Source organism: Streptopelia decaocto (assembly GCF_964273445.1).
Source record: "Streptopelia decaocto genome assembly, chromosome: 2".
Taxonomy (NCBI): domain Eukaryota; kingdom Metazoa; phylum Chordata; class Aves; order Columbiformes; family Columbidae; genus Streptopelia; species Streptopelia decaocto.
In genome coordinates, this window is record NC_138655.1 from 109,586,256 (window position 1) to 109,614,049 (window position 27,794).

Genomic DNA, 27,794 nt, shown 5'->3' on the forward strand with positions numbered 1-27,794 from the left:
GAAACCCATGTATTGGTGGGAATGTTCCTCTGTGGGATTCCTGTTGTCTCCTAAGGTGAAAGCCATGACTGTGCTTTATGTGGAGCAGCCAGGTAGGACTGACTGAAGTGGGCAGCGCAACTCCCTTCCAGAAAATTTATGAATCCTGCAATTAATCATTCACAGTTGAGAAGCAGTAAGTTGCTTAGGTTCATATCTCGCAAATGAATTTTGAATTTTTAGTCAATTTCTACTGAACTTAATCACAGGATTGAGTCCTCTGCGGTGATTTATCTAGATGTTAAGACCAATTCTTTAATTATATAAATTAAAAGGATCTGCAGTTTTTTCTCATTTCTGATGTCATTGGTAAAATGAACTCTGTTCTGAGTATCCCCAAGTAAATATTCTGTTAAAATCAAATGCAAATCTTTCAGTGATGGCCGTTTACAGCAGGATTAGGCTGCTACACCTGCAGCATTAGCACATTGAACATAAAGAAACATATCAAGCATAACAACGAAAAAAACTAATAAAGGGTAAAAAAGAGAGTTTTATTCTTCAATGTTAACATGGCATTTCCTCTAGCTTTTTAAAAACCATTCATTGTCAAAGAGACACCAAAGCCTCAGAAATAAGAACCTCTCAAAACCTCTCACTTTCATGTTACCCAGTTAGCACTCCACGTTTCTGTGTTTATTGGGGGTTTTACATTGATATTTTCTTTCTTTTTTTGTTTTTTCAGCTGGTGAACAATCCGCTAGCAAGTCAAGCAGCAGCGGCTGCCGCCGCAGCAGCCATGGGCTCGATAGCAAGCTCCCAGGCCTTTGGCAATGCCCTCTCCAGTCTTCAGGGGGTCACAGGTCAACTCGTCACTAATGCACAAGGACAGGTGAGTGGAAGATGGAACAAACAGTGAATTCTGATGGCAGGCTGATCTTGGGACAAAAATGAGTTCCGCTTGTATGACAGCAATTTAAAAGTGCACATATTGAAGATAAATAAATATTGATTTGCCAGACAAGGTAAGAAATGGAAAGTCTGAGAACCAGGAGGAAGTTAGGAGCTATTGGAAAATGTTTTCAAGCCAGAAAAGGCTTAGGGTTTGTTTTATTTTAATTCAGTCTTTTGAAAAGATCACAATAGCGCAATAATATGGTATTTTAAAAGCCCAGCAAACTTGTGATTCTTAACAAACATACCAGATGTCTTAATCCACTTAAATATGCTTAATAACAGATAGCTACATTAAAGTGCTATGCTTCTAACAAAACCACACTTTTTTTTTCAAATTGTAGCATTTCTGTATTACTTCATTTTAAAAAGGTATTACATGTTTTAAATGTTTTAAATAAAGGAACACAACTGAAATTGTAATGGTGTATCTGGAATGGATTTAACTGGGTGGCTTATTCATTTGCTGATTAACTAAGTTAAACAATTTGCAATGAATCTGCCAGTGTATAATGCAAATTTGGGAGAAAATTTTGCTTTACAGAAAATTTTCCAAACAAAAACTTGAACAATATTTATCGTCTGTCTGAGAGAGAAATTGTGTGTTATCTGCACTTGGGAGCTGTTTATTTGTTGCAAATTATTTCAGTTTCAGTCTTAATATGATGCAGAAAGATATGAATCCATATATATATATATATAAAAATAATTCAATTGATGCAAGGTACTTAAGTAGCTTTCAGATTGTGGCCACTGCCATTCTTTATTGCATTTACTAGGACTAAAATTAACACAGCTACTTGTTTCACATAAAGTCACTTCCACAAATCTGTTCATGTAAGTTATGGCTGGATGTAGTAACAGAGTAATTTGAATGTCATTATTCTACATGGTAGAAATTGGGTGTACAGTGATATCCACAGTCCTTATGTGGATTTTGGGCCCTGGTAAACATTTATTGAAATGATGCAGCTTAGATGATATGTGAATCTAAAGTTTAGTGTCAACTATTAGTGTTTCTAATGGGAAAAAAAATGAAGAGCAGGTTTTTCCTAGTGATTTTCTATCACCATGTTATTTCCTTGGAACAGTGGTGAAATTTTTTTTTGGCCCATTAAAAAATAAAAGGCAACACTTTATAGGAGCACTTTTTTTTTTTTTTTTTTAACATAACACATCAACAAAGATGCATCCTGAGCTTCACTATCACCATACAAGTCCCAGGAAAAAAAATGCTGACCTTGTTATATTTACTGGGTGGGTGCAGAATTGTTCCATCACTACCCCGAGGGTTGAACGATGGAGCTTGTCAAAGTGAGGCCTTATCTAATGAATCATCTTATCGCAGGTGCACACCACACATATTAAAGGAGGATTGTATGAACAATGTGCCCTCTACAATAACCTTTCAATGTCTACTTTAACCCTTGTTTCAATCCCTTTTCATCAAAGGATCATTTTATGCAGCCAGCTTTAAATGGAGGCTCTCAAAAGCCTATTAAGATTTCTGGAGGGATGGGGTATTGGTTTGGAAGAAAAGTTGGTTATAATACCTATAACTCATAGTCAGATCAGCTCCAACCTAGAAGCCTGCTTGTTTCTATCTGTGCTCCAGAAATGGTTCACAATCGCCACTCACGTGAGGCACTTGGCATCAAAGATGTTCATTGTAGGAGCTGAAGATATAAACCCAGACTAGTTTTTCAATAGTTTTCCCTTTACATGTTCTCCACAGAAAATGTAAGTGAAGAGTAGCCATTCATTGAAAGTTCAAAAAAAAAAATACTACTGTGAAGATGTCACTGAAATAAACTATAGATTCCCTCAGGCTGAGTCTTGTTTATTCCACACATAATGTAAAGTCCAATAGTTCCACAGGTTGCAGAGAAAGAGAAGAGAAAGGAAGAATCTTCCCTATTGTTGGATAAAATTACAGAATCTATCTGTTTGCCTAGCTCTTTTGAATAAGGGCTGCCTTTTTATTACTTGTTTTTACAAATGTTCCTTGGTTTATAATCAGTATCGCAGACCTTGCCACAATATAGATAAATATTGATAAGAACTGTGTAATATAACACCCACTTTTATAGCATTCAGCATAAACCCTAATGCTTAGAGCACACTTCTGAAGCTATCTGTCTACAAAACAGGACTATTCGGTGTAATTAAACTACAGTCCAGAAATTAAATTACATTCCCTGCAAATAATAAAATTATAGCAACTGAACAAGAACTGAAAGGTGTGTTTCTTCAAAATTGGGAGCATAAGTGCATAGTAATTTGGGATACTTCATTTCTGAATTATCTGCTTGGACTTGTTAAGGAGCCAGATTTCCATCACATGTTAAGAATCTGCCCTTTGAAAATTGCCCCTTTCCAAAGAATTACAAATGTGATACCCAAAATTCACTCCTGCAAATATAAGGCTGGATGACTTACCAGACTGTTTGTACGTTCAATCTTTGTAATTATATGCTGCTTCCGTTATAGAAATTCAGGGCTTGTAAATGTCCATCTGTCTAGCTAAATATATGGTGATCAGTAAAATCCCTAGAGACATTAAGCTATAGGTCAAATCCAAGATCCTATGGCAAATTTAGGGAAATGATCTTTTAAGTGACATATGGCATGGCCTTAATTCCCAATAGTCTAGGAGTTCTTACAATCACAGTAACAAAATTATATATATTAACTATCATTTATATAGCATATTTGTTGTTCATTTAATTATTAAATTCACCGCGGTATTATTATTTTTGATTTTTTTTTTGCTTTAGATACCAGAGCTCCCCAAGAACACTGTAGCCAAGGGATCTTATCCATTGGAATAATATGATTAGATCACCTGATTAATTTGATACAGTACAGGTAGAGAACTCTAAATAAAATTTTCGTTTTCAGAGGCGTACTATGAAGAGCTGTTGGCCCATGTAACACATGGGCTTATATTCTGTTTGCCCTCAGCACTTTTCAGGAAGCGTTTGCAGGAGTAGGCTTTCATATGTTAAATTTGAAGGCCAGGGAAGCAGAATTGCTAGATTCCACCCTGTCAGTAGATTAACTGATTTCAAAGAGAAGCTGTTTACCTGCTTGGCTTCAACCTGCCCTTATAGTAGGATCCTAGTGCCATTGCTGCACTTGGACTCTTCTGAGATGTAACAACCAGTCATCTCTCCTTTTTGCTCTGTTATTGGAAAAGAAAGAAAATACCAGGAGTTTTGAGTGGGTTTTACCATGTCTATTAAATACAGAAAATGTGTATTTTGGCTGTTTTCTTTGTAAGGAGGTAAACCACAGAAATAGGGAAGCAAGGCTGATGCTTCTTGTTTCCATAGGTGCTACCTACAAGCCGGCTTCCTACTTGGCTAAAACATAGTGATTAATTGTCATCAGTTGCATTTGTTTAAGTCCGTTGACTTCAGCGTCATCAAATACATTTTAAGTATGGCTGCTGAGTAAGTTTTGTTTCTTTTTTGGAGAGATGGGAGTTGTCTAATAGGAGAAAAATACATCCTAATTCAGCAATTGCAAAATAACATTTTACCATAATGAGTAAAAAAGTAGTGTGATGAGAGATGGCATTATGAATTGTCTTGTGGTTAAAGAGGGCAAGGCATTCTATTTCCTGGTAGATTAACAGGAAAACCTAAGTAAATGTGGTGTAATTGTATGGTACTTACTTTAATCTGACAGTGGATTTAATTGGGATGGCATCAGTATAATCTAAGAATGCCCTTGGAGGAACTTGGGCTTCATTGTGCCCATGCCTTGCTCTTTACATGTGAAAACCTTCTGTGTACAAAAAACCTTGAGCACAGCTCCGCCCTGGCAATTAACAAAAAAAATAACTAATTTTTGAGAGTTATAGTCCACAAGTAGCTCAGGAAACTAAACAGAGAGAGGGGCATTGTTGATTCAATTAGATAATAGGAGTACTTTGGTTCTCATTATTCTGATGAGAGGGTACACGTTTGCTCTTTGAGCTTCTTGATGGTAAATGGTGCTAATGAGGCCTGATGGATTCCCTGCTCCTAACAAGCCTCTCAGCAGTGCGAGTGATTACAATGGAGATAGATTTGATGGGATGCGCTCCCTTTTGTAGTGTCTCAGCTGCTGACACTCTGCGACATAATCAGGTCACAGAGCCGGTCACAGCCATCAGCAAAAGCCATAGCGCTATCCCTCATTATTAAAGTGCATTATTCAGTTCCAGGCCTTCACAATACTGCCAAAGGCCTTTTTTTCCGTCGTCTTTTTTGTTAAGCATCAGTTCTCAAATACAAGGGTTAATAAAATCATCAGCTAAAGAACTAGTAAATTAAAGAAATGGAAATAAAGCACTCCCTTTCAAATCCGTTGAAGGATCACAATTAAATAAGCAGGGAATTTCTCGTCACCACACACTGTACAGTACAATGTAATATGTCATGTGCAATAAAAAAAGGGAGTAGGATTTTTAAAAAATAGCATTGTCCTCATTGTGGACTGACTTGGAAAGTGCTGAAGTCTCTTTCATTCAGAAGGGAATTTCTGTCCTCCCAACTATTACATATGTACATGGAGGTACTATTATTTTCACCACTTTCTGTAACTACTTTTCTGGCACGGTAAGCATTACTTGCAAACCGAGTTGATAATTTTAAGCGTAGCAGCTGTCTTGTCTTAGTTAAAGTGGCTGAGGCCACAATCTGGAAAAGACCTGATAGGCCACTGTGCTGGGACTGCTCTATTCCCATAGACAAGGCCATTACCTTCTTTTCGAGGGTAAGCTAATTACAAAATGGCAGGGAAAAGATGATTGTGGTATTTTCTTTCTCTTCAAATAGTATTCAGTTGGTGCTATCTCTCCTCTAAGAGCAAATAAACTTTTTAAGTCTAAGGTAGGCTGTAATGCAGTTTTGTTAAACAAGTGATAAAAAATGAGTGTGGAGTCCAATTTTATTGTGTTTGGTTTTTTTTCTTTTTGTTAATTCTTTGTTTCAATTTCATTTCAGCTGATTATGAACAGTTTTCAGCTAAATAAAAATAAGGTATTAGAATATTGAAGAGTATAGTTTTACAGGGATTTACACTGTTTCTGTTAAATCACTGAAGTACATATTCAGTGACAATAGTGTAATTTTGTGTACAGATACTAAAAGGACTAATATATTGTACTTTTTACCGTATTGTGCAACTCTACAATTGTTCCTCCTTTTTCTTGCTGGTAGAGTATGCTATGATGTGCAAATCAGTATGTATATGCAAAGTTGCTTATAAAACTTTCAGTTCTCTTGAACCACAGATGCAAGAATCACTTGACAGCTACAGGTCAAAGTTCATATTGTCAAATTAGTAGTCATCTCCAAGAAGATACATAGAGAGTGGCATGTAACCTAGTTATTTTTTACACTAGCCAATAGAATAGGCAGCTGTCAATGGGAATGCATGGTGGGCTTCCTCCTGGGACTTAAAAACAGCATGTTGGTCATTTGTTGGCTTTGTTTTAGTTAGTTTTCTTCTGTGGTTTTTTTTTTTTGGTGTGTGGTTTTTGGTTTTGTTTTTTAACTCTCCCATAAGACGTGGAAGACCCAAAGCCATGTGATGTGAAACACTTTTCAAAGTCCTTCTGAATATGTGCAATTCATACTGTTCTTCAGCTGTGTGGTGTCCATTAGCCTTTTCTCTTAACAGTTGTGGTCATTGTTGCATCTGTTTCAGTTCTGCATCTCTAATACATGCTAACCACTAATATTTTAGCCCTCACAATGTCTAACAGTGTTCAAAATAATCTAAACAATAATTGTTTAAGTAATGACTACTAATAATGTCTTTCCAGGGCTAAGACTGACAGAGATCTGAGTTGGTGGTATCAGAACGATGTACATTATGGAAGTGTCGTTACAAGCCTGAGATAATAAAAGAGGCACATTTTGAGGAAGAGGCTAAAGGGAGGGATTGTAGCAATCAAATAATATTAGCATTTAAGAACATTCCTTGGAAGACCCTTTGCCAGACATTCATATTAGTATATTGAATTTCTGCTGGGTGGAGTCTGAGTCTCTGTTCCCCTTCTCAAAGTTTTATTGGGCTGAATACATTATTTCTACTGTTTTCAGGAAGAAAAGGGCACATATTATGAGAAAGGTCAGTTGTAAGGGAAGAATTTTTTTTGCATTGGTTTCTTCTCCCCACAGTTGAGCATCGAGGAGGCTATTTGTTTAATTACCTCCCATGTGAATTTCAATCAAAAGACAAATAATTCTTTTAACATAGTTTTGCTGACTATGTCTCTACTGTACTATTCATCTAACCTCAATTTTAGCCACAGTGGCATAAATGTAAGAATGTATGGACCAAACTCTCAGGTCATGCAAATTGGTAATTTCATTGAAATGGACAGGAGCAGAGAGTGAGGTTAATTATACCAAAACAAGACCTGGCTAGTCTGTTCTGTCTATTTTAGGCAGTCATCACTCATGAATTTTGGATACCCACAATAGTGAGCGTCTGTGAAATTCATATCCATATTTTTTTAAACATTGCTGAAATTTAAAACAGTTACCATCCGCAACATGGAAAAGTGATATTCCACTAACCCCTCATAACAACAAGGAGTTCGGAACTACCCTGGCGCCACCATATCTAACGGAGAGAATCTTTCTCACAGGATTTAAAAAAAAAGGGAAGGGTAAAAAAGATTCAGAAATTAATTATCCAAAGAACCAACAATTGTAAAAATGTGGCAAAAATGCAGTATGACCAACTCACAACCTGCTTTTACAAAGAGGCTGGCTTCAAACCAGAAGACGCACCACTTTCCTCTAAAGCTCCAGGAAAATTAGTAGGAAGGAGTAGAGGAGACTCTAATACTCCAAAAAACTACCAGGACAAGAGAAGATATGTTAAATAGTACTTATTGCAAATAGGAACTGCAAGGGTAACATCGTTATTTGAGAAAAGTGAGGAACTTTTCCTTACTTCAAAACTCATACTGGAGCCATACTGGATCACAACCGGAGTCCCCAATCAGACACCAAGGAAAGGACAACTGTGTATTGTAATCTCTTTCAGCTTGAAAATGATCAGCTGCTATCCAGAAAGGCCTCCAAAATTTATTTCATCTAGCTTACAACGAATCTTACTTTGAGCTTCACACTCCAGATTTGTAGCCTCTTGCCTGGATCTCTGCCAATGTTCTGTATCTCTGACCTAGATATTTTTTCAGAAGTGCCTAACTCTTACTTTCAAAAGCAACTTACATACCTGTAAAAGCCTGAGTTTCCTTCAGTCAGTGTTACGAATCTTAGTGCTTGAAGGCACGTCTGTGCACTGTAATGGAGCATTGCAAGCAAACTCCAAGAGACAGAACATTTATATGTCTCAGACAGTGACAGACTAGTACAGATCCCAGAAGCCAAAAACCTTAGTAGTATGGTGTTATGGCAATACTAATTAATTCTGCTTCTCAACAAGGTGACATAGGATCTAGCTCATTAGTTACTAGCTCTGGGGTCTTGGCAACATGCTGTATTATGTGGAGTAAATACACTTTGAAGAGAGCCGTAAAAGCCTGAAGCATTTAGGTACTTTTGAAAATGCTATTCACTAATCTAAATTAATAATTTCAAGTCAGAAATACAGGACATACACATCCTTTTGTCATTGCTTTCTTGATTGCTTTTCAATGGAGGAGAAAACAAAGCTAACTACTAGTTCAGCTTACCTACTATTTTCACAAAAACTAGTAACTAAAAGAAGCACCTACCACTCCTATAATCTGTTTATCTTCGCATCATGAGGTGGTTATAAGCATGGCAAATTTTCATTGTTATCACCGGTGACACACATCACAGTCAATGAAATCTTTCTGCTCTATGGAGGTCCTCACACTGCTCTCCTTATCATCATATCTTATCACTTTCCAGTAACGCATTAAGAAACATGACTAGTGACTGTCACAAATCAGCCCTCCTCCCAGGAGAAGTGTGTAGAATACTCCCAAGTTTGATAATGGTATTTGGTTTTGTGTGTCTTTGTTAAGAATTTTTTTTGTTTGTTTCAGTTTCTTTGAACGTTTTAATTTCATCTGGATTTAAAAATCTTTATGAAGGGGTTTCTTGGAGAGGCATATTGCTTATATTTGCATTAGACAAAGGCAGATAACAGAAGCATACTCGGCTTTTGCAGCAGAATGTGGTGAAGCCAGAGACAATAAATGCAGGAATGTTCCTCAGCTATTCTTAATTTGAGATTTCACCTTTAGACTATCCAAATCTTCTTATGAGGGAATGCTCTGCACATTGGACTATAGGAAGGCTGTAGGTAAGCAGAGGACACAGTGGACCAAATCTGAGGGTTTGTTCGAATTATCTTTCCAGATGTACCTCAACATTTCTGGAAAAAAAAAAAAAAAGTGTATATATTATATATATATATATATATATATATATATGTCTTTATGTAAGATGGTGCTTAGTTTTATTTAGATTTTATCTAATATATCCTGCATGTATATCAATTTTTTCCAATGTCAGAATTTTACTTTCTGCTCAAATGGCATTGATATCAAAAAAAAAAAATAAAAAGAAAAAGAAAAAAAAAAGAAGAAGAAGATCAAGAAGGGCTATCTGGGCAAAGAGAAAAAAAGCCAGGTCACTCTGTCAAATGTGGACGATAATGTAAAATGATAAATATTTGAGGTACTTGACTCACTGGTAAAGCACTGCAGTTGTTTTGGGAAGGTATGGAATTTCTTAGAAGTCATAAATCTTCATGCACAAATAAAAGCCATCAGCTTTCTTGTTGGGCTGCAGTCTTGACATCTGTATGTCAATGTCTTAGAGATGCAAGTAAGGAGTGGAAATTTGGGGCTACCCTGTGTTTGCTGTGCAGTATTTGCTTTGAAATGTGAAAGCGTAAGAAACCCAAATATTTTAGCAACATCTTGTGAAGATTTTGAAAATGAAAAATTACGTCTTCCTCAAGCACACAAAGAGGAGAAAATTGCTGAAGGACTTAAATCGTTTTTACAGTAACCAGCAACTGAGTTGTATTCATGTAACGTTCATAGTGATAACCAGCCAGATGCAGAGCCATAGGCTTCTATGTGCAGACCCACCAGCTTCCCTGAACAGGAGCTGCCCTGCAGGAGGAAGGATTCTCCGTCTTCTGTTTTGAATCTAGAGTATTTCAAAGAATTGTGTGTTGTCTTTTCCTGTGTGTTGTGTCTGTGAACAGTGGCAGGGAAAGTTCAAGCAGAAAAAATCACAGTCCCAACCATGAATGGACACTTAATCTGTCTTTCTAAAAGTATATCTCAGTTTGTCATTTTTCTTCAGATACTGACGGTGCTAGGCTTCAGCGTGTATGTATGCAAATGGCCCAGATATCAAAAAGAAAAAAAGGACTTTGAAATATCTATGCCAATGTTATTAAATATATATGATTTTTAAAGTACCCTTTTCACTTAAACTTCCTTCTTTGCACATTAATTAAATATTATCTCTAGGATAAGTATCTCTCATAGAAGATTAATGTATTATTGTCACATAATAATGGAAGAGAATGACAGAATCTCTTTCCTTAAGCACAAAAAAGAATTTATTAATACAAAGAAAACACTCATAGGCCTTGAGCAGTTCTGTCTCTGCTTCATAGAGAACCTTTCCTAGTCTCCCCTCATGTCTGGCTTCACACTAGAGATTCAAGGAAGCAATACATATATCCTGCCAGTTTAAAAATCAATCCACCTTTCAGGAGATAATTTAATATCAAGACATGATGTACCCAATATCCAAATATACATTCATTTTAATGTTTGATGCATCAAATACTCTGACATTGCCAAGTTTCAAAATAAATGGTTTGTTTTAGAGGTTGGATATGTCATATTAGCATCCACCCAGCAGATAGCGAAATAGATCAGAGAGTGATCAGGACATCAGGGAGACAGTTTAGAGAGAGATGAGAGAGGCCAGGTACATCTTGTAATGTTAAAAAAAGCTTGCTAGCAAGAAAGAAATTGTATAAATAGGTCATTGCAGCCCAACTAGGAAAAAAAAAAAAGTTTAATTTGAACTTGTTAGTCATCATCTCCAGAGGCCCAATCCACGCTCTTCATTGCAGGCTATGCATTAAGCTGAGATATGTCTTACTTGATAGCACAGATAGGCAGCCTCAAAGTGAAAAGATGACATCAGGCTCATGCAGTGCATTAGCTTTGAGGGAGAATCAGCACCATTTGCCATGATAAACTTTCCCTCTTCTTTCCTTCTCAGTTCTTGTTAGCCTTAGCTTGTTGTCACCTGTCCTGGTTTTGCTCTCTCGGTTCCTTCTGTAAGTGGAAGCATAAAATCATGTGGGAACAAGAGTACAGATGAACAGATACCTGGTGCCAATGTCAGTGACAGATCCCCAGACATCCCAAAGTATCCAGTTCCCTCTTTCCTGTCCTGCTTCCCCTCTCTCTGCCATTTCATTTCCTCTTTACCCCACCTGTATCTGGGATTCAGTTAGCTGAACATAGGTCTTTAGTCCCATTGTAGATATTGTATTATACAATACTCCATTAGGCCTCCTGTGGCCAATCCAGAAAAAACGGTCTTCCCTCAAATTCTTATTGCCATATCCTGAAAAGATCTTAACACATTTCAAATAGAGTAGATGTCTACTTTTTTCTTCAGCTGAATTACTCCCCACTTACATGAACACTTGCATGTGTTTACATATACAAATACAGAGCTGAACATACACTTGCCTGGACCTTCATGCTCATATCCTCAGGCAAGACAGAAGTACCCACAGGGACCCTGAATTACAAATATTTTAATTAACTCCTTGAGTCACATTTCTGTCTCTGGGATCTGTAAACCTTTATTCTGGTGACAAATGAAAGTAAACTAAACCTTCTCATCTTGTCATGGGAGATGCCATGCTGCCCCTTTTACCTCAGACCTGTCTCTAGTGTAATGACAGAAGTATGTAATCATGACCGTACACAGGTCATAACTATCTACAATCTATTAACTGAGGAATAAAACCAGGCCTGTATTTTTTAAGGGTTCAATTTCTGACCAAGATATGTAGTGAATTACTGCAAAGTGGGGGTTAGAGGACACTGTGTGTTAACATTCTGCCTTCTTATTACTAGGAGGTGCCATGTAGACTGGCAGTATTGGCGGCTCTGCACAAAAGGCCAGAGTGAAGTATTTAAAAGGTCAAGAATTTTAGGACAAGAGGAAATGTCCTCAAGTTGTGCCAGGGGAGGTTTAGATTGGATATTAGGAAAAAAATCTTCATGGAGAGGGTTGTCAGGCATTGGAACAGGCTGCCCAGGGAAGTGGTGGAGTCACCATCCCTGGAGGTGTTTAAAAGGTGTTTAGACGAGGTTCTTAGGGACATGGTTTAGTACCAGAGTTAGGTTAGGTTATGGTTGGACTTGATGATCCTGAGGGTCTCTTCCAACTGAAATGATTCTATGAAAATTGAGGTTTGTTAGCAGAACTGCACTGGTAAGATTTCCCAGCCCCTGCGCACAGGATGGCATGGTCTGCCTATTTCTTGACATGTCTCTCATTTTTATGAACATCACCTCCACAGCCCCCTCTGAAGTGTTGGGAGGTGACTTACCTTTTTAGGTGTTTAAATAACATCTTCTGGAATCTGCACTATAGATCTGTTAATTTTAATTGTACAGATACTGATGTATTGGTTTTATATGTGCAGTCTCTCATTATTATTATTATTATTACTATTAGCACCTACAGTGCACCACTCTACATATTTAAATCTATATATTGTTCTTCTGGATAGTCTTGTGTTTATATCCAAGAATACATCTCTCATGGCTCCGATACACTGAAACATCCCAGCTGTCACACCTACTGTTCAAGTAGAAGCGCCTGTAGGAGACAGTCACCTGTCTTTCCTCTCAAGTCAATTTGAAAACAGAAGTTGTTTATGGGCATTGTTGAAAGATGCTTCTTTTGCTAAAGCAGGAAGTTTAAGAGTCTGTGGGCAGCACAGAGGGTAGATAAATTATAAGGTCCCCTCCATTGAATGAGAATAGCATGTAATTGGCATTAGCAAAGAACACCACATTCTTCTCTACCACATCAGAGAATTTTTGTCACAACAGGCAAGACCAAAACCTGCCTGGAGACTGTGTTTGAATGTTTAATGACTGCTTAGAAAAGTTAAGATGTTGAAGTTTTCTTCACAAAGGTCTAAAGAGAATAAAACTTCCTGATGCCCAGTTCACCAGATACAGAAAGGCAGAGGAAGCGCTGATACGGTTCTCATCTATGAAGTCGACGAGCTGACTGAAAATGTTCTGAAACCACAATCACAAACTACGTCTTTATCAGATTATAATGGGGTGTTGGAATGGAGTACAGGACAAAATCTAGAGATGCATTTTGGCAACTTATCAGCTGGAGTAATTATTTAAAATCTGAATGTGAGATTACTCACCTAGAAATACTGTCAGTAATAAACAGAAGCATTTCCCTGTTCAAATACCTTCATGCTTCTGTTATATACAATGATGAATAGTTAGAGGTTGGCTTATATGGAAGTTCTTAACCAACAATGTATTTCACCCTGTGTTTCGAAAATAAATTGTCACAATTAGGTACACTACAACAAAAGCCCTTTTTTCTGAATACAGATAAAAATATAGATGATAAATATTACTTAGTCAAGCTCAAATTCTCATAACCTGATCCATCAATGGAAAGGGCCCCTCCTAAAATCTGTTTACTGAGACAAGTTGCACCTCTTGCCTTTTATTTCTGCTTAAAATCATATGCAGTGAGAAGAGGGAAGAAACATGAATGATGCATGCCTGATTCACTAAATCACTATGGTCTCTGGCAACAGCACAAATGTAGAAATGTTTAAATCGGCCTCATACTACCCAACAAATGATGCAAAAGGAGCCCTTGAAGAACACAGAGTGAGGAGAGATAAATGAGCATCATGTCAAGAAGGCAATTTCTCACTGAGTTTGCACAGAACATGGAAATTTGACTTCCAAGAGATGGTTAGGGAATCTTTCTAATAAATCTTCAGTCCACAGTCATTGCTGTGTCCTTTTTTCAAACCTACTTTTTAAGAGCTGTGTAAGTTATATCCTCCCCAGTGAAATGTATCAAGATATTACCAGTCAAGTTGAAGTCATTTAAGTGAATCATCTCTGTCTCCGTGTTTATACTTGTGATAGACAGGGATGGTCAAGCAGGTTTCATTTTGTGCATGTGCTGAACAGCTTTTCAACCAGTAGGGTCTTCTCAAAGCTTTGTCTTCTTTTAGTGGTAACTCACAAAGTCAAAAAAACCCCACACAAAATCCCTCAAACAAAACAAAACAACAACAAAACCCAAACAAACAAACAAAAAAGGTTGTGCCTCTTCCCTGGAGAGAGCCTCTGTGCATTTTAAAAAAATTATTTTATCCTCCTTTTTTTGTATAGCTGAGATATTCAAATGGTCAATAAAAAGGCAACTGTATTCATTTTCCGTAATTTTAAAGACAGGAAATTTAGCTTAGGCTTCATCAAATCTAAGGTAGCTGCTTAGTGTTCCCTGTCATCGCTGAAAGAAATTGGCACTCTTGGAAATAAAACATCTCACTGATCTCAGGCATGCTTTTTAGGCTGAGATGAATCACCTTGCAGAGGTTCCTCAGTCTCTACATTGACCCGAGAGAGCTGAATGGTCGGCTACAACTGGACTTCTAATGTTAGGTGGCTAACATTAAATGTCACAAATTCCATCCACACAGCAGCTATTTTTAATGGGACTTGAGTCCTTTTGGTAATGTTATCCTTAAGCTCCCCAGGGTGGTCTCAGGGGTTCTAACTCAGATCCTGGCAGCAGCTGATGATGGCCACACAGAACTCGGCACTGGCTGACCTGCCGGATTTTTGGGATGAGTCTGGAGGCGCTCTCCATTTCTTCTGAAAATTGTGCTTCTGTTTTGCTTGCTTGCTTCTTTGTGTTTGCCGAATAAATAAAGCAGGATCCCAGAGACCAAGGTAATGGTATCTGTTTGAATTATTTAAAATGTACTTAACTTTACTGATACTTTAACTAAATCATGGATAGCAATGTGAAGGGAGGGTCTTTCTGTTGAGTATCTTTCAAGTAAGATTAAGTATTCCATCTGTAGGATGTTGTTATTTAAAAATCAGTTGTGCATAAATGAAGACTTTGTGTCTCTGAGGTTTTTCTGGTTTAAAAAAAACCTTCAAGCTTGTAGTAGTGAGGAAGAAATCTCTCCCTTTGATAGATTACTTTTTACATTTCTCTGGGCATTTACCCTGCTGTTTTGGTTAGGACAGAAAAGAGTTGCACTAAATCCTCAGACCACAGACCAGCTTAAAAGTATTTCCAGCACAGCTCCAAGTAGCAGATACTACAAAGGTCATGAAAGAGTCTTATCCCATAAGAATTTCTGCCCTAAAAAAAGTCCTAATTTTCCGGTGTTCAAATAATTTTAGATACATGTCTAAGCCAAAGTGATCAACAGCCTTTTGAAGCTAGGCCATCATAATTAGTGCAAGCTTTACCAAATATTTAAATTTGTGTTTATTCCCAAATGTTATGTATGCTTAGAAGGGGAGGCATATCCTTTAATTTCATTCCAAATACTCTGCTTTTGTTCAGAACTGAAACTCGAATGTGGCTCATGGAATTCTCCTCATTTTTTACCACCAAAGAGCATACTTCAGTCTGAATTCTGGACATTGTCATTACGAGCCTATCAAAATAAACCCATAAGAATCAAATGGCCTTTCTAACTAGGGCACTTCAACATCCATCGCAGGGCTTGCACTGAGTGTATGGGACACGAGATAAGTTTTTTATTACAGTGTCGCTTTAATGGCAACTCAAAGAAAGAAGTTGGCATCTCCACTTTGCACCTCTCCAGCCGGTCTTCTGCATAGGAGCTGTAGCCTCTTGTCAATTAACTCGCTTTAATTGGTTTCTGTTTCTTCTCTAACTATGACCCACTGGCCTTGCCTGCTGCACAATGCTGTTTATTCTTAAGCACTGGGTTTCTATGAACTTTCTATCAAAATCATCCCTTTGGAAGGGAAGATACATGATAAGGAGTTTCAATACTTGTGCTATCTTTGTTATCTCTTGTGGCTCACCATGGAACCTGAATCATCATGAAATTTGTGTTTTATATTATGAACGTCTGTAAAAGAAGGAAAGAAAAAAGAAGAGCCAACAATTCTCTACCTCACTCAGTATCTTTTCTAAAAAAATTTAAAAATAAAATAAAAAAACCACCACAATGATTGTCATGGATAAGAGTGCAAATTGCTCACCTCTAAAAAAAAAGAGATTCAACTTTTTTAGGTATAAACTCATTAACATAATTCTAATGAGTGGTGGTCTTTGTTGTAAGAAATGAGAAATCCTGTGGTCTCACCCTAAAGAACATTAAAGAAACATTACTGACAGGAAATTGAAAAAGTAATATATGTCTGAATGAATATGACAACTTTTTTCTGATAGAGCAGATAGATAAATGTCACATACAAGTTTCAAAATACATTTAATTTTGCCACCACAATGGATATTCTCTTCATAAAATATATATGAATCAGGTTTGAATCATAAAACTTGACTGTGATAAACAAATGCATATTTGATAACTTTCTTCTTTTTATTTTTTTTTTTTAGATGCTCATTTCTTTTTTGAGGTTACTTGTTGTTTACACATCTTTACGTTTTCATTTCTGAGCAAAGCAGCCTGGGTGACAAATCTTATGCACATTGAGCCTGGATGAACTTCCTTTTTAATCTGAGAAACGGCTTCCTTTTCTTTGGAGAGAGGGATGAGGGGGAAGGTGAGGGAAGGAAGGAGAGGCTGGTAGATGCACAGACTCTCTTAACTATCGTGTTAGGCATCCCTGAGTTGTCTGAGCATCATTCAGGATAGGGTGATGGATGAGAAGTGCACGCGAGTATTTTCAGAGCACAGTGCTGGAGGAAGAATCGCAGCAAGCTGTCTTTTAAGTTTTCCCCCACTGAGCAGCAGCTCTCAAACTGGGGGCCAGGATGCCCCTGTCCCAAGAGGTTTAAAAATGTTTCCCTGTTAAAACTACAGAGTAAATTGAAGACCTAGCCTCTCAACAAACACATACAGCTGTGGGTAAAAGAGGTTAGAAAGGGAGCGTCCTCCTCTTTTGCGTTTTTCAGGCACAGGTTCTCTGGGGAAGGAAAAGGACTTGATTCTGTGCCATTGGAGGACACCAGCGTGCCACCCATTCTGGCAGCATGATGGCTTCCGCACCCTTTTCAAAACAGAGACGACTTCAGCCTTTTCCTTCTCCAGTACCCAGAACATGAGGCTTCTAGTCCTTGACTGAGCTCTTGGGGCCTGCCCTAGTGCAAGTGCTCTTGGAGACCTTATCAGCAATGAATGCAGTGGGCTCTAGAGAAGGAAATCTATTATGTATCCAGAAGCAACCCTCAGGATTCTAGTGTTGCATTGGAATCTGTGTTGAAGAATGAGGTATAATTATGTTTTACAATCTCATTTATCAATCATTTAGTGCAAATTTCCTTCAGCATTGTGAGCAAAACCAAATGGCATTTTTTTCATTGCTGACTTCTGATGGAAAAATGTCATTTAACCTAATTATAAAATATGTCATTTTGACAAATTTTGTTCAGTAAAAATTCAAAGTACAGTGTCTGCATAAGATCTAAATGTCTCATTTTTACATGTTCTTTTGAAAATTTAGTGGGATTTTTTTTTTTCAAGTTTAGAAAGGTTCAAAGGAATATGAAATATTTCCATTTTGATCAGAATGGCTCAGTCTACCCAGAACAGATTTTTCAGATTTTTATTTCATTTTCAGTTTAACCTAAGTTCCATTTTGAAATGAAACAACCTAATTCCCCAGTTTCTTTCCAGAACTACCCACAAGGTATCTGCTCAATTTGCATGGGGCTGCTCCGTTGGGCAGAATGGGTTCTGTATGGATGGGGAAAAAGAGCACGAGTCCCTACATTTTTCTAGCTCCAGCTGAAACCAAAGCCTGAGATAACCAGTCAGAACCAGATCTTGGCTGTGCAGGGTGCAGGTTAGCCTGAGACCATTCATAATTTAAAAAGGACTACAGGCTGCAGCTAGACCCAAACATCAGCCTGTGCCTTGTTCAAGTCCCAGGGGCCATTGCATTCAGGTCAGTAGATTTACTTCTGAGTTTCATTAGTAGAAGTCAAATCAGAACAAGGCCTGACAATATTATGCAAGCGTAGCTCCAAACTAAAATGGAGTCCAGAGATAACTGGCATGATTATCAATGAATGAGAAGCCCAGTGATTAAATCTTCCTAGAAAATATTACCTGTGATTGGCAGCAGAACCACAGCAGACCATTGAGCGCAGCAGAACCACAGCAGACCATTGAGCACAGCAGAACCAGTGGACCCTTGAGTGAAACTCAATGGCTCTTGTAGATGACTTCTGGGATACCAGTCTTTCAGTCTGCTCCTGACTTGTGAGATCTACACTGTGATACGATCCAGGACAGTTTGCTGTCCCTAATATTGAGGTCTAAAAAGATACAGCTATTGTGTGTGTCAAGATCAAATATGTTTGCATGCTAACAACTTCACCTGAATGAAGAGTGGGGAAAAGCAACCCATTGTGGTCTGAGAGAATCAGTGGGGTAGAACTATGAAGAATAAATATTTTGGTAGTCCTTAGTACACTCAGTGTCACTATTTGGGGATATTGTGCTATCTTGGCAATTAATAATATTTCTTTTCTGTCTAGCCTCTTCCTCAAAACTTATTGGCACTGTTCTGCTATCTTTAAGCATTCAAAAGGATCAAAGAGCTTTCATCTTTTAATGCATTTTACTGTGCTGTGCTCTGTGCAGGAAGAAATATTGATACTCTTTCAAGGGCAGTTAATATATTCAGTTCTGTCTCAGAAATGAGCACAATTCCTTGACTTATAAAATTGAAAATCTGCCATTACCCACAATTAAAATGTTCCATATACAAATTATACTGTGGCATTTGCACTTCACTCATCCTCTTCTGCTGTAATTCACATACACCAGGGATTCTTCTCAACTACTGCTCCAAGATTTAATAAGAAGTGCCTTATGGAGGGTTCATATTATTCACACTTTGTTGTTTTTTAAAAAATGTGTTACAAGGGCAGTTGTAAGTACAATATTCATTTTGACAATACTTAAAAATAAATCACACACTACAGTTGCTGTTTTCCCCTTTCCTATCAGTTTTGTTCTCCTTATAGAAGGTTCCACCATTTGTAGTTTGTTACCTAGTATCTTGCTCCATGGGTTGATACTGGGGAGACTACTCAAAGTAGGGCAAAGTTTGAGTGAAGGAAGCACCATCTGACTGTCCTTACTAATAGTTTTAAATTCTCATATACCAAAGATACCTGTGGTTAAGGTTCTCTGGTTCCTTAGCCCCTCACTTCATAAGGAGCCTTCTCGCTTCATTTGTACCATTTCCGCATTAAGGTGTTACATACCAGGAAAAAGAAGTGGAATCTCGCCAAGTGTGGATTTGTGAAGCCGAGCTGGGGAGAAGCTTTGGATGTTCATGGAGAGGAACATCCGGGGTAGCAAGAGAAAGGCTGTAGCTGTTACTGTGAATGATCTCCTCTGAACTTGGGAAGGATCTAGTTTTTAGTGCAATTCGTTGAGGTCCACTGATAACCCCACTGCCACAGTTGCAAGGGTAAGTTGTGCAAAACAGTAGCTATAGGGAAATATTTAAAATAAACTGTAAGCATAAGGGTCTCTTTTAGCATTATCATTTCATTTTTTTTACCCCAGCTTGTAGCCATGTTCTTAAACATTCTCCACAGTGCATAAAAATGAGCTTAATGTATTTTGCTTTTGTATTGGGGGTTTTTCAGTGCTGATGAAGGTAAAGTAGCACCCCCTTAGTTCTTCCCTCAGGAATCTGTAATTCCAGTAAAATTTACCAGAAAGTAGAGCAGTATTATCCCACTTGCAAGTGTTGGTAGAATGCATCACAGTCTTCAGTTACCTCAACTGAGAGGAATTATGAGAATATTACGTAATATAGATTTTCTTTTTTTACAAATAGGATTGTTGCTATTTATTGTCTACAGCACCAGCATAATCATAAATGTAATACTGTGCTAAGACCTGGTTCTAGCACGGAAAAAACCTATGGCCTGCCCAAAGTAACTTAAAATGTAAGTGACAAATACACAGATGGAGAAGAGATCCTGGAAACCGCTGATCTCTGCCCTTATCATCCCCCTCCTCTAGAGTCAAGAAGGTGAAGGAGCTCCTCACCTTTGGTTCTCTGCAGGTCACCATCAAAAATAAATTTTTAGGACTGATAAAAGAGACATCATGCAAGGATAGAAAGTGTTCAAAGTATCTGTGATTCTCCACCTTCCACAAAACTGGCCTCAAGGATCTGGGCTTTGCTGCCAGCAAAAGAGAAGGATGAAGTATTTTGAATTCTTATCAAAATACATAAAGAGAAATTTCAGTATTCAGAAGCATGTTGATTCAGTACAGTAGCAATGTAGATGCTGGAGATGGGATTACCTCAGGTCCACTGCTGCTTTTAATAAGAAAATCATAATTATTTAACTATTCCTTAAGCAAACTTATGGACCAGCTCTGAATGAAATTGATAATTAAGCTGCATGTTCTTCTCACAGGTTCATAAAACACAGTCTCTTGCTGTGTCTTCCTCAAATTTGAGAATAATTTAGTTAGATATAATTGTCATTTTTGGCGTATTTGTTTAGTTAGGAAGATCTCGAGTCTGCAAAAAAATGAATCGATAGTCCTGTGAGAGACTAAAATCTATATAAGACCTACCACAAACAAATGTATTTTGGCCATGGAAAAGAAGCAGTGACTGAATGCTAGATGTTCATCCCCAAATTCAGGGACAGCTGCCTCCTGAGTTAAGTGCCATTACATCAGGAGAATGTTTTGCCTTGAGAGAGATGCTAGGACCAGTCATTTGTGGTAGATACCATCACATGTACTAAGTATCTGTATTACAGAACTTACTATTATAACCAGAGTGGAAGTTTAAGTCAAGCTGTGAGGATGTGAGCACAATACCTTCCTTCCCTTCTGTCATCTCAGGTAAATGGATTAATGATGCATTTGATAATGTGAGATGCTTTAGCCATTGTGCTTTCAAGCAGTGAAACATATGCTCCAACTAGAAGCATTCAAGGAACCAGCTCAGGGTATCTTCAGTGAGATAACCACCATTGACATAAAAACCTCTACCTTTATGTGTTGGGTTTTTTTTTTCTTGATCACTCTACGTCGGCCTTATAAAAAATACTTAAAGCTCATAGGAGTACTGCCAGGGAGATAAGTGCTATTTATACTAACATATTCCAGATGATTGAATAGAGGACTGGAATTTTAGTGACTTTCCAAAGGTGAACTGATTGGCAGAGCAGCCCCCTGAACCAGCAGCCATACCAAATTTCACAAGGTAAGATGGACAAAGTCTGGCTTATATTTGGGTGGCAAAATTTCAAGGAGGCATTGGTACTGAGGAGATCAAGCCACTGTCTTTCTAATGATTGTATGACAAAGGGAAGTTAGATGTGATCTTGAGAAGGATTTTTTTCCAAGAGAATCAGATCTAGAATCTTGGAATCATGACCATTTTTCATCCAAGAACTTGCCTATGACCCATCTACATTTTCCCACCTCCTTTCAGTGAAATGAATTTTCCCTTCTCCTGAATGTCCACATAATTGTGCTACATTACAATGAAATTCCACTTTATAGGCTGGAATATTGGTTTCCATAGGGAAGATCCACAGTAGGGAAGTAATCCAGAATGCTTTGTTCCACCAAAGCTGTACTGGTGATTAGCATTGTGGTGCATTCTCAGTAGTCCAAAAATCACTGTTGAAGAAGTGCATGCACTATAAAATTTAGAAGTTTTTCTGTAGTACATTTGTGTGGCGAAGTGCAAAGGTTTGCAGTTATTCACCTCAGCCTTGCCTTGAGCTTTTGCAGACTATCACATTAAACATTACAACTCTTAATTAATAAGACCAACAGTGTTATCTTTTATTTAACTGAAGTCCATAACATCCACAATTGTAGAAACATCAGCTGAAGTAAGGCATGACTTCATATTTAAAATAGTGTCTTGTTGCGCTGGTGCAATGGTGAAGTGATAGGTTGACAGACAGATACTGTGTCATCCATAGTCATTGGATCTGGGCAGGAAGCTCAAGACTTATAATATTATTTGGAGAAATATGATTGTATAGCAACAATATTGAGTAATATTGCTGCTGATTGATCAAAATATCAGCCTTCTTGTAGTGACTTTTAGCTAAATCTGGAATGATGGCATTTAGGATGCCCAACTAATTTCACCTTTAAGAGCTACAGACTGAGAAATCTGTTGATCTCTGATAAATATTTTATATAGTGTATGTAATTTGATAGTGAGAAGATGAGAGTAGATTATTCAAGAATATATTGATGGCCTATAAATTCTTTGACCTGTAATCTAATTAAAGAACTGTGGTCCTAAAGATTGCATCTGAAGATTATTTGATGGTTAATGATTTCAGTCCAATTTATCATGGACAAGTGTCCAAGAGAACATACACTGGTATTCTAAAGAGACAAGTCAAGGCTATAATAAAACATCATTAAGCCTTCAAAGTCATTTGTCCAGAATACACTTCTGTTTTCACAGGAAATTTCATCAATGAAAATTAAAAAGAAAAATAACTCCTTGAGGATTCCAAATTTACCATATATTAGCAATACCATACTACTTCTGATGGAATAACTTTCTCAGGGATGGCATCACGAGGTAAAGTAGTGACTGCCTACTGAAGGCGCAGAAGAGCATGTCTTAGTTGAGTCCGTGCAAAACAAGTTGAAAGAGTAACCAAGAGAAAGAAATAAAAATAGATCACCAAAAATTTTCCTGCTCATCCAGATACAGACACCGACTATTTTAAAAACCCAGGATCAAAGAGCCGTTACTAAATCCTGTCTCATTCTCACTCCTGACCCCTAGATAGCATCTCCATAGTAGGCCGGTACAGTGCAATACAACACCAAGTAGTAAAGCTAATTCCAAACAAGCCGATAATGTCGCCATAGCATGGAAACAATCACATCGGCATGCAATGGGCTTGGCCTAATTAGGCTTGCTGAGAAAGGGCAATTTGTTTCCCAAGTTAGCCTTGAATTGCTCAGCGTGGCATGTATTGCAAAGTGTCAGGATGCCTACATTTTCTTTTAGTCTGGGGAAAAGGAGGCTGAGGGGAGACCTTATCACTGTCTGCAATACCTGACAGGAGGTTGTAGCATGGAGGGTGTTGGTCTCTTCTCCTAAGTAACAGGTGATAGGACAAGAGGAAATGGCCTCAAGTTGCACCAGGAGAGGTTTAGATTGGATATTAGGAAACATTTCCTCATGGAGAGGGTTGTCAGGCATTGGAACAGGCTGCCCAGGGAAGTGGTGGAGTCACCATCCCTGGAGGTGTTTAAAAGGTGTCTAGACGAGGTTCTTAGGGACATGGTTTAGTACTAGAGTCAGGTTATGGTTGGATTTGATGATCTTAAGGGTCTTTTCCAACCAAAATGATTCTATGATTCTTTTGCTGTATGTCCAGTGTGTCAGATTCTGATATGGCTGAAAGCAAGTCCAATCTTTATGCTATGAGTGAGAAGTAGCAATAAACATTTATATTATGTTAATGCCCAAAAGAACAATCCTTGTTCTAAGCGGTTTGTAACTTAAAGACACAAAGTAATGGTAGGATCTCCAGATGTAGCACATGTGCTTTCTTCACCACAACAATACAAAGCTTGTGAAGGCTGAGAAATTTTATTTCAGAGCAGGAATTCCTTGTCTCTGAGAAGCCTGATACTTAGTTGAGACTGAAATCTCCAGAGAAGCCAAAGTAACTATGATACCTCTGTAGGCAACTACGAAAATCTCAGCCTGCGTGAAAAGAAAGGTGAATGAATATTTATCAAAACGTTTTCATTGTAATTAAATCTAGAAATTCATGCTGGTGGCTCAGTTGCTTTGTATTTAATTCCTGAGAAAATGAATACCATTACTTTTTGTTCTCAAGAGAATTTACAGAAAGAAAAAACAAACAAAAAACCCGCACACATACAAAAGCAGATTTGCAGGTATACACCATAAAACGATGTGCACAACAATCAGGAAAGCTGTTTGTGGTCTGGGACACAAGCAGCGAAATGCTAAAAACATTAAGTTGTGACTTTTTGTGATCATCAAACAGTATTAGAAGTTACGACTGTTTTGTAATAACCATTTCTATGATAGTATTGGCTGGTTTGTCATAATAAAACATCATAGAACTTTTGTCATAACAAACAAAAATATTACTAAAATATTTTATGCATGTCATCTATCAAATAATTTTAAATAATGAACACTTCCATAAGAATCTATCTAGCTGATTTTCAGAAATGCTCGGGACATGTAAATGTAATTAAAACCAACAGTTGCTTTGCTCAACTCAGAGAACTGTTACCTCCAAGGGTCCTTATGCTTGATGTAATTCTTGATTTGAAAAGAAACTAAGTCTGATAAGTAGATTGCTTAGAAAGAACAATTTAGCGGATGCTCAACATAATTTTTAATCTTTAATTTTGTACTTACATAACTTCAGATTTTTCTAATAAGAATATGTTATGTTGTTTTATTTGGGATGTTTGATAAAAGAGACATCCTTTTTTATGACTGTCTACATGCCCCTGCTAAGAAAACATAACAGTATTTGCCTGAGAAAAATTTCACCACATAATTTCTACAGTGATGACAAATAAAGTCTTGTACAGTTTGATGTTAGTATATAAACATGATTTTCTAAAAACTAAAGCACCGAGAAAGTCAGGCAGAATGTCAGACTCAATGTTATGATGCTTACAAACAATATATGATCCAATACATTGTATGATAGATGAACAACACTTAACCTTGAAAATTATAATTCCTTGCATGAAACGGTGACTCAGAAATACAGTTTCATAGGTGCTTGTTTCTAGTGATCTGTTTGATGCCTTGTTGTCATGATAGCATTTTGGTGTGCCAGTTTTTTGAGTTCTTATCAGGCAATATAATGCGGCAAAGGAAATTTGCAGGCTTTGCATAAATTAACACTTTGAAGGACACAGGCAGCCTTCGCCTCATCCTGCCGTGAGGTTCAATAATTGTATTGTCGCTATTCTAAAGAACTAGATAGAGTAGCATTTCTTTCAGAAGTAATCTGCAAATGGAGCTTGTATTCATGCTTCCAGTTTTTCAGTGTGTAGGTTGGTAGTATATACAGTATAATGATTTTGCACCATGTATAAATGGCTGGGTTTATTTATATTGGTAGATAATAATATCTATATATAAATAAAAATATGTGTCTATGTGTTTACAATTTACATATATATGTGTGTGATTTAAAAAGGGGCAGCTGCACAGGGGCTAAAAAATACCGTACAGATTCTCATTATTCTGTTTTTTCCTCAGTTATTTTCTCCTTAGATTATCTCCTCAAAGTAACTCATGCTGATACAGTGGCCATACAAGAAGGAACATATCTGTGAACAGAAGCAGCTTCTGAAGCCAAATTTGTAAAACTGTAGAAAATGAAGCAAACCGTAAATACTGTCCTATGTACCGTAGGTGGTATGGCCGCTGGGGTTAAACTTGCTTTTGGCCCTGTCAATCTGGAGAAAAATAGTTTAAACATACCAGCGTCGTACAACAGAAGTGAAAGTGAGCTTTCATTTCGGATTAAATTGTGAGAACTAGAAAATGAAGGCAAGTGATGCATATTTAAATCAGAAAACGTTCACTCAAACAGTGATTTTTTGGCTCACTACATAAGAGTGAGACTTTCATGCATTCTGTTCACAGTTTGAGATGTTAAATTAGCTTATGTGTGTATGGTGGTTTGCCTCATTTACTGAACAACTTTTCTGTTGCTCCTTTTACTTTTTCCCTGGATTTCCATTTTACTTTTATATTGTTCTTCTGTTGTTCAAAGCTGCATAATTAACCTTCAGTATTTAAAGGGCTGTAATATTGACAAAATCAGAGATACATTCATTTTGATGATACTACTGAAAAACTGAACATTTCCTTTTCATAGTTAAAGACATTTTTCGATTAAATGGCACTACTTGCCTTGTGTCAGGCTACTATGTGTGACCACACAACCTAGTATAGTCAGTCTTTGATTTTACTTAGCCTTTTCACAGCAGAAACAAAGTTGTCACACCATCCATTTGGCTGCAGTTTGTAATATTCTTTTGGTTGTGCTAGGAAAGCAGGGAAGCAAGGTAGCACCCCTGCTTCCGATGAGGGGAGAGGGAGAAGAACCTAAAAAACTGTTGCATGCTTAATTTTAGAGTATCATAGTAACTTCAATTAATATCAAAACACGGTGGTTTATTGGAAGCCACAAGGAAAGACGCACTGCTTGGAATGCTGAGCAATTAGTCCTTTATACAGTGACGCAAAGTCTAGATTGAGATCTACAGTGCAAGTGGGGCTACATTTAGATGCTTATCCCCAGAAGTTCTGAGCAGTCGCTCAACTTCTGCCCACAGTTTCAGCCTGTGAGTTACAGCCAAGTAATCCACAAAGGCAATTAAATGTGAAGATGTGTTGTCAGTCAAGAAAGGATAGAAATGGATTCTTTTTATGTTATTCTTTCTTAAGGATCAGGTGTTTAAGGGATCCTTTTTAAGGGATCAGATGGTTTTATTTGTTTTTATTTCATTTTTAAGAAGAAACCTTTACTGAGCAAGGCAATGGACTAAAATGTGTGTAATGGTACAATAAATGACCAAGCACTTCAGTGTATCAGTGTATGTAGGACATTACTCTGCTGTAGGGGGTAACACTCTACAGATATTTGTTGGTATGCTGAGGATTTGGGTTTTTTTTTTCCCTCCATGGTCAGCTCCATTCCTTGGGATTTTGCCATCATTTTAATTGTGTGATGACTCTTTCAGTGCAGATGAATTTGCAGTTTGCAGGACTACATAGGCAAAGATCACTGAGCCCACAGATGGTATGTAGGAGCAGATCAACAAATTAACTTCATGTGCAAGCCGAGCCTTACAGCTTTATTTCATGTGAATAACACTTAATCGTGGAAGTTGTCTTGGAAATGGCAGATTCAGGTTGTAAGATTTGAGAGGCCTGATCTTAAATATCCTGAAATCCTAGGATGCTAAAATGACACTAAGAGATTAATCAGTGGAGAATATTCAGATGCTTCTAATGATCAACCTGAATTTCCTTTACAGTTAGACACAAATAATTGATTCTTAACATTTAATTAACATTGTGAAGCCTAAAATACTAAATTAACATCTGTAAATCCTGCTCTCTGAGCATCTCAGGATGCAATTGATGTATCTATCAATCCATAAACCAAAGTGAAAGAATCTTACTGAATAAGTGTGGTGAAAATCTGATTCCACCAAGGCTTCTGGCAGATGTCTGTCACTTGAATAAGTCCAGAGTTACAGTCATGGTGTTTTAATTAGAGGTGGCCCAAAGCCCGGGCTCTGTAAAAAAAAGCTGAGATCTGATTTTACATTAAATATCTCAGTATAATTCCCAGTGTCACATCTGCCCTACATTTTGTGCCTATCCCTGCATCCTGCACCTCAGACAGATCCAAGCAAGTGTATTTTATTTAATCAACAGTGCTGTGGAGATTACTGTGCCTCACTTCCATAGAGGTTATGGGGCATTGACAAGGGGGTCCCTTGCATTAACCCTTGCACTTTGAGAACCATCTGTTTGTTGTTTTGCATACAACACA

General features: G+C 37.6%; 1 protein-coding gene across 1 annotated transcript in view; it reads left to right on the forward strand.

The window, feature by feature from the left end:
- The window catches only part of POU6F2 (POU class 6 homeobox 2), a gene marked incomplete at both ends in the record, with an annotated part of 307,735 nt that overhangs the window by 249,311 nt on the left and 30,630 nt on the right, over positions 1-27,794 (forward strand). Inside the window, one exon of the mRNA XM_082045495.1 lies at positions 725-871. Within this exon, the coding sequence (XP_081901621.1) occupies positions 725-871 (147 nt within the window). The remainder of the gene's footprint in view (positions 1-724; positions 872-27,794) is intronic.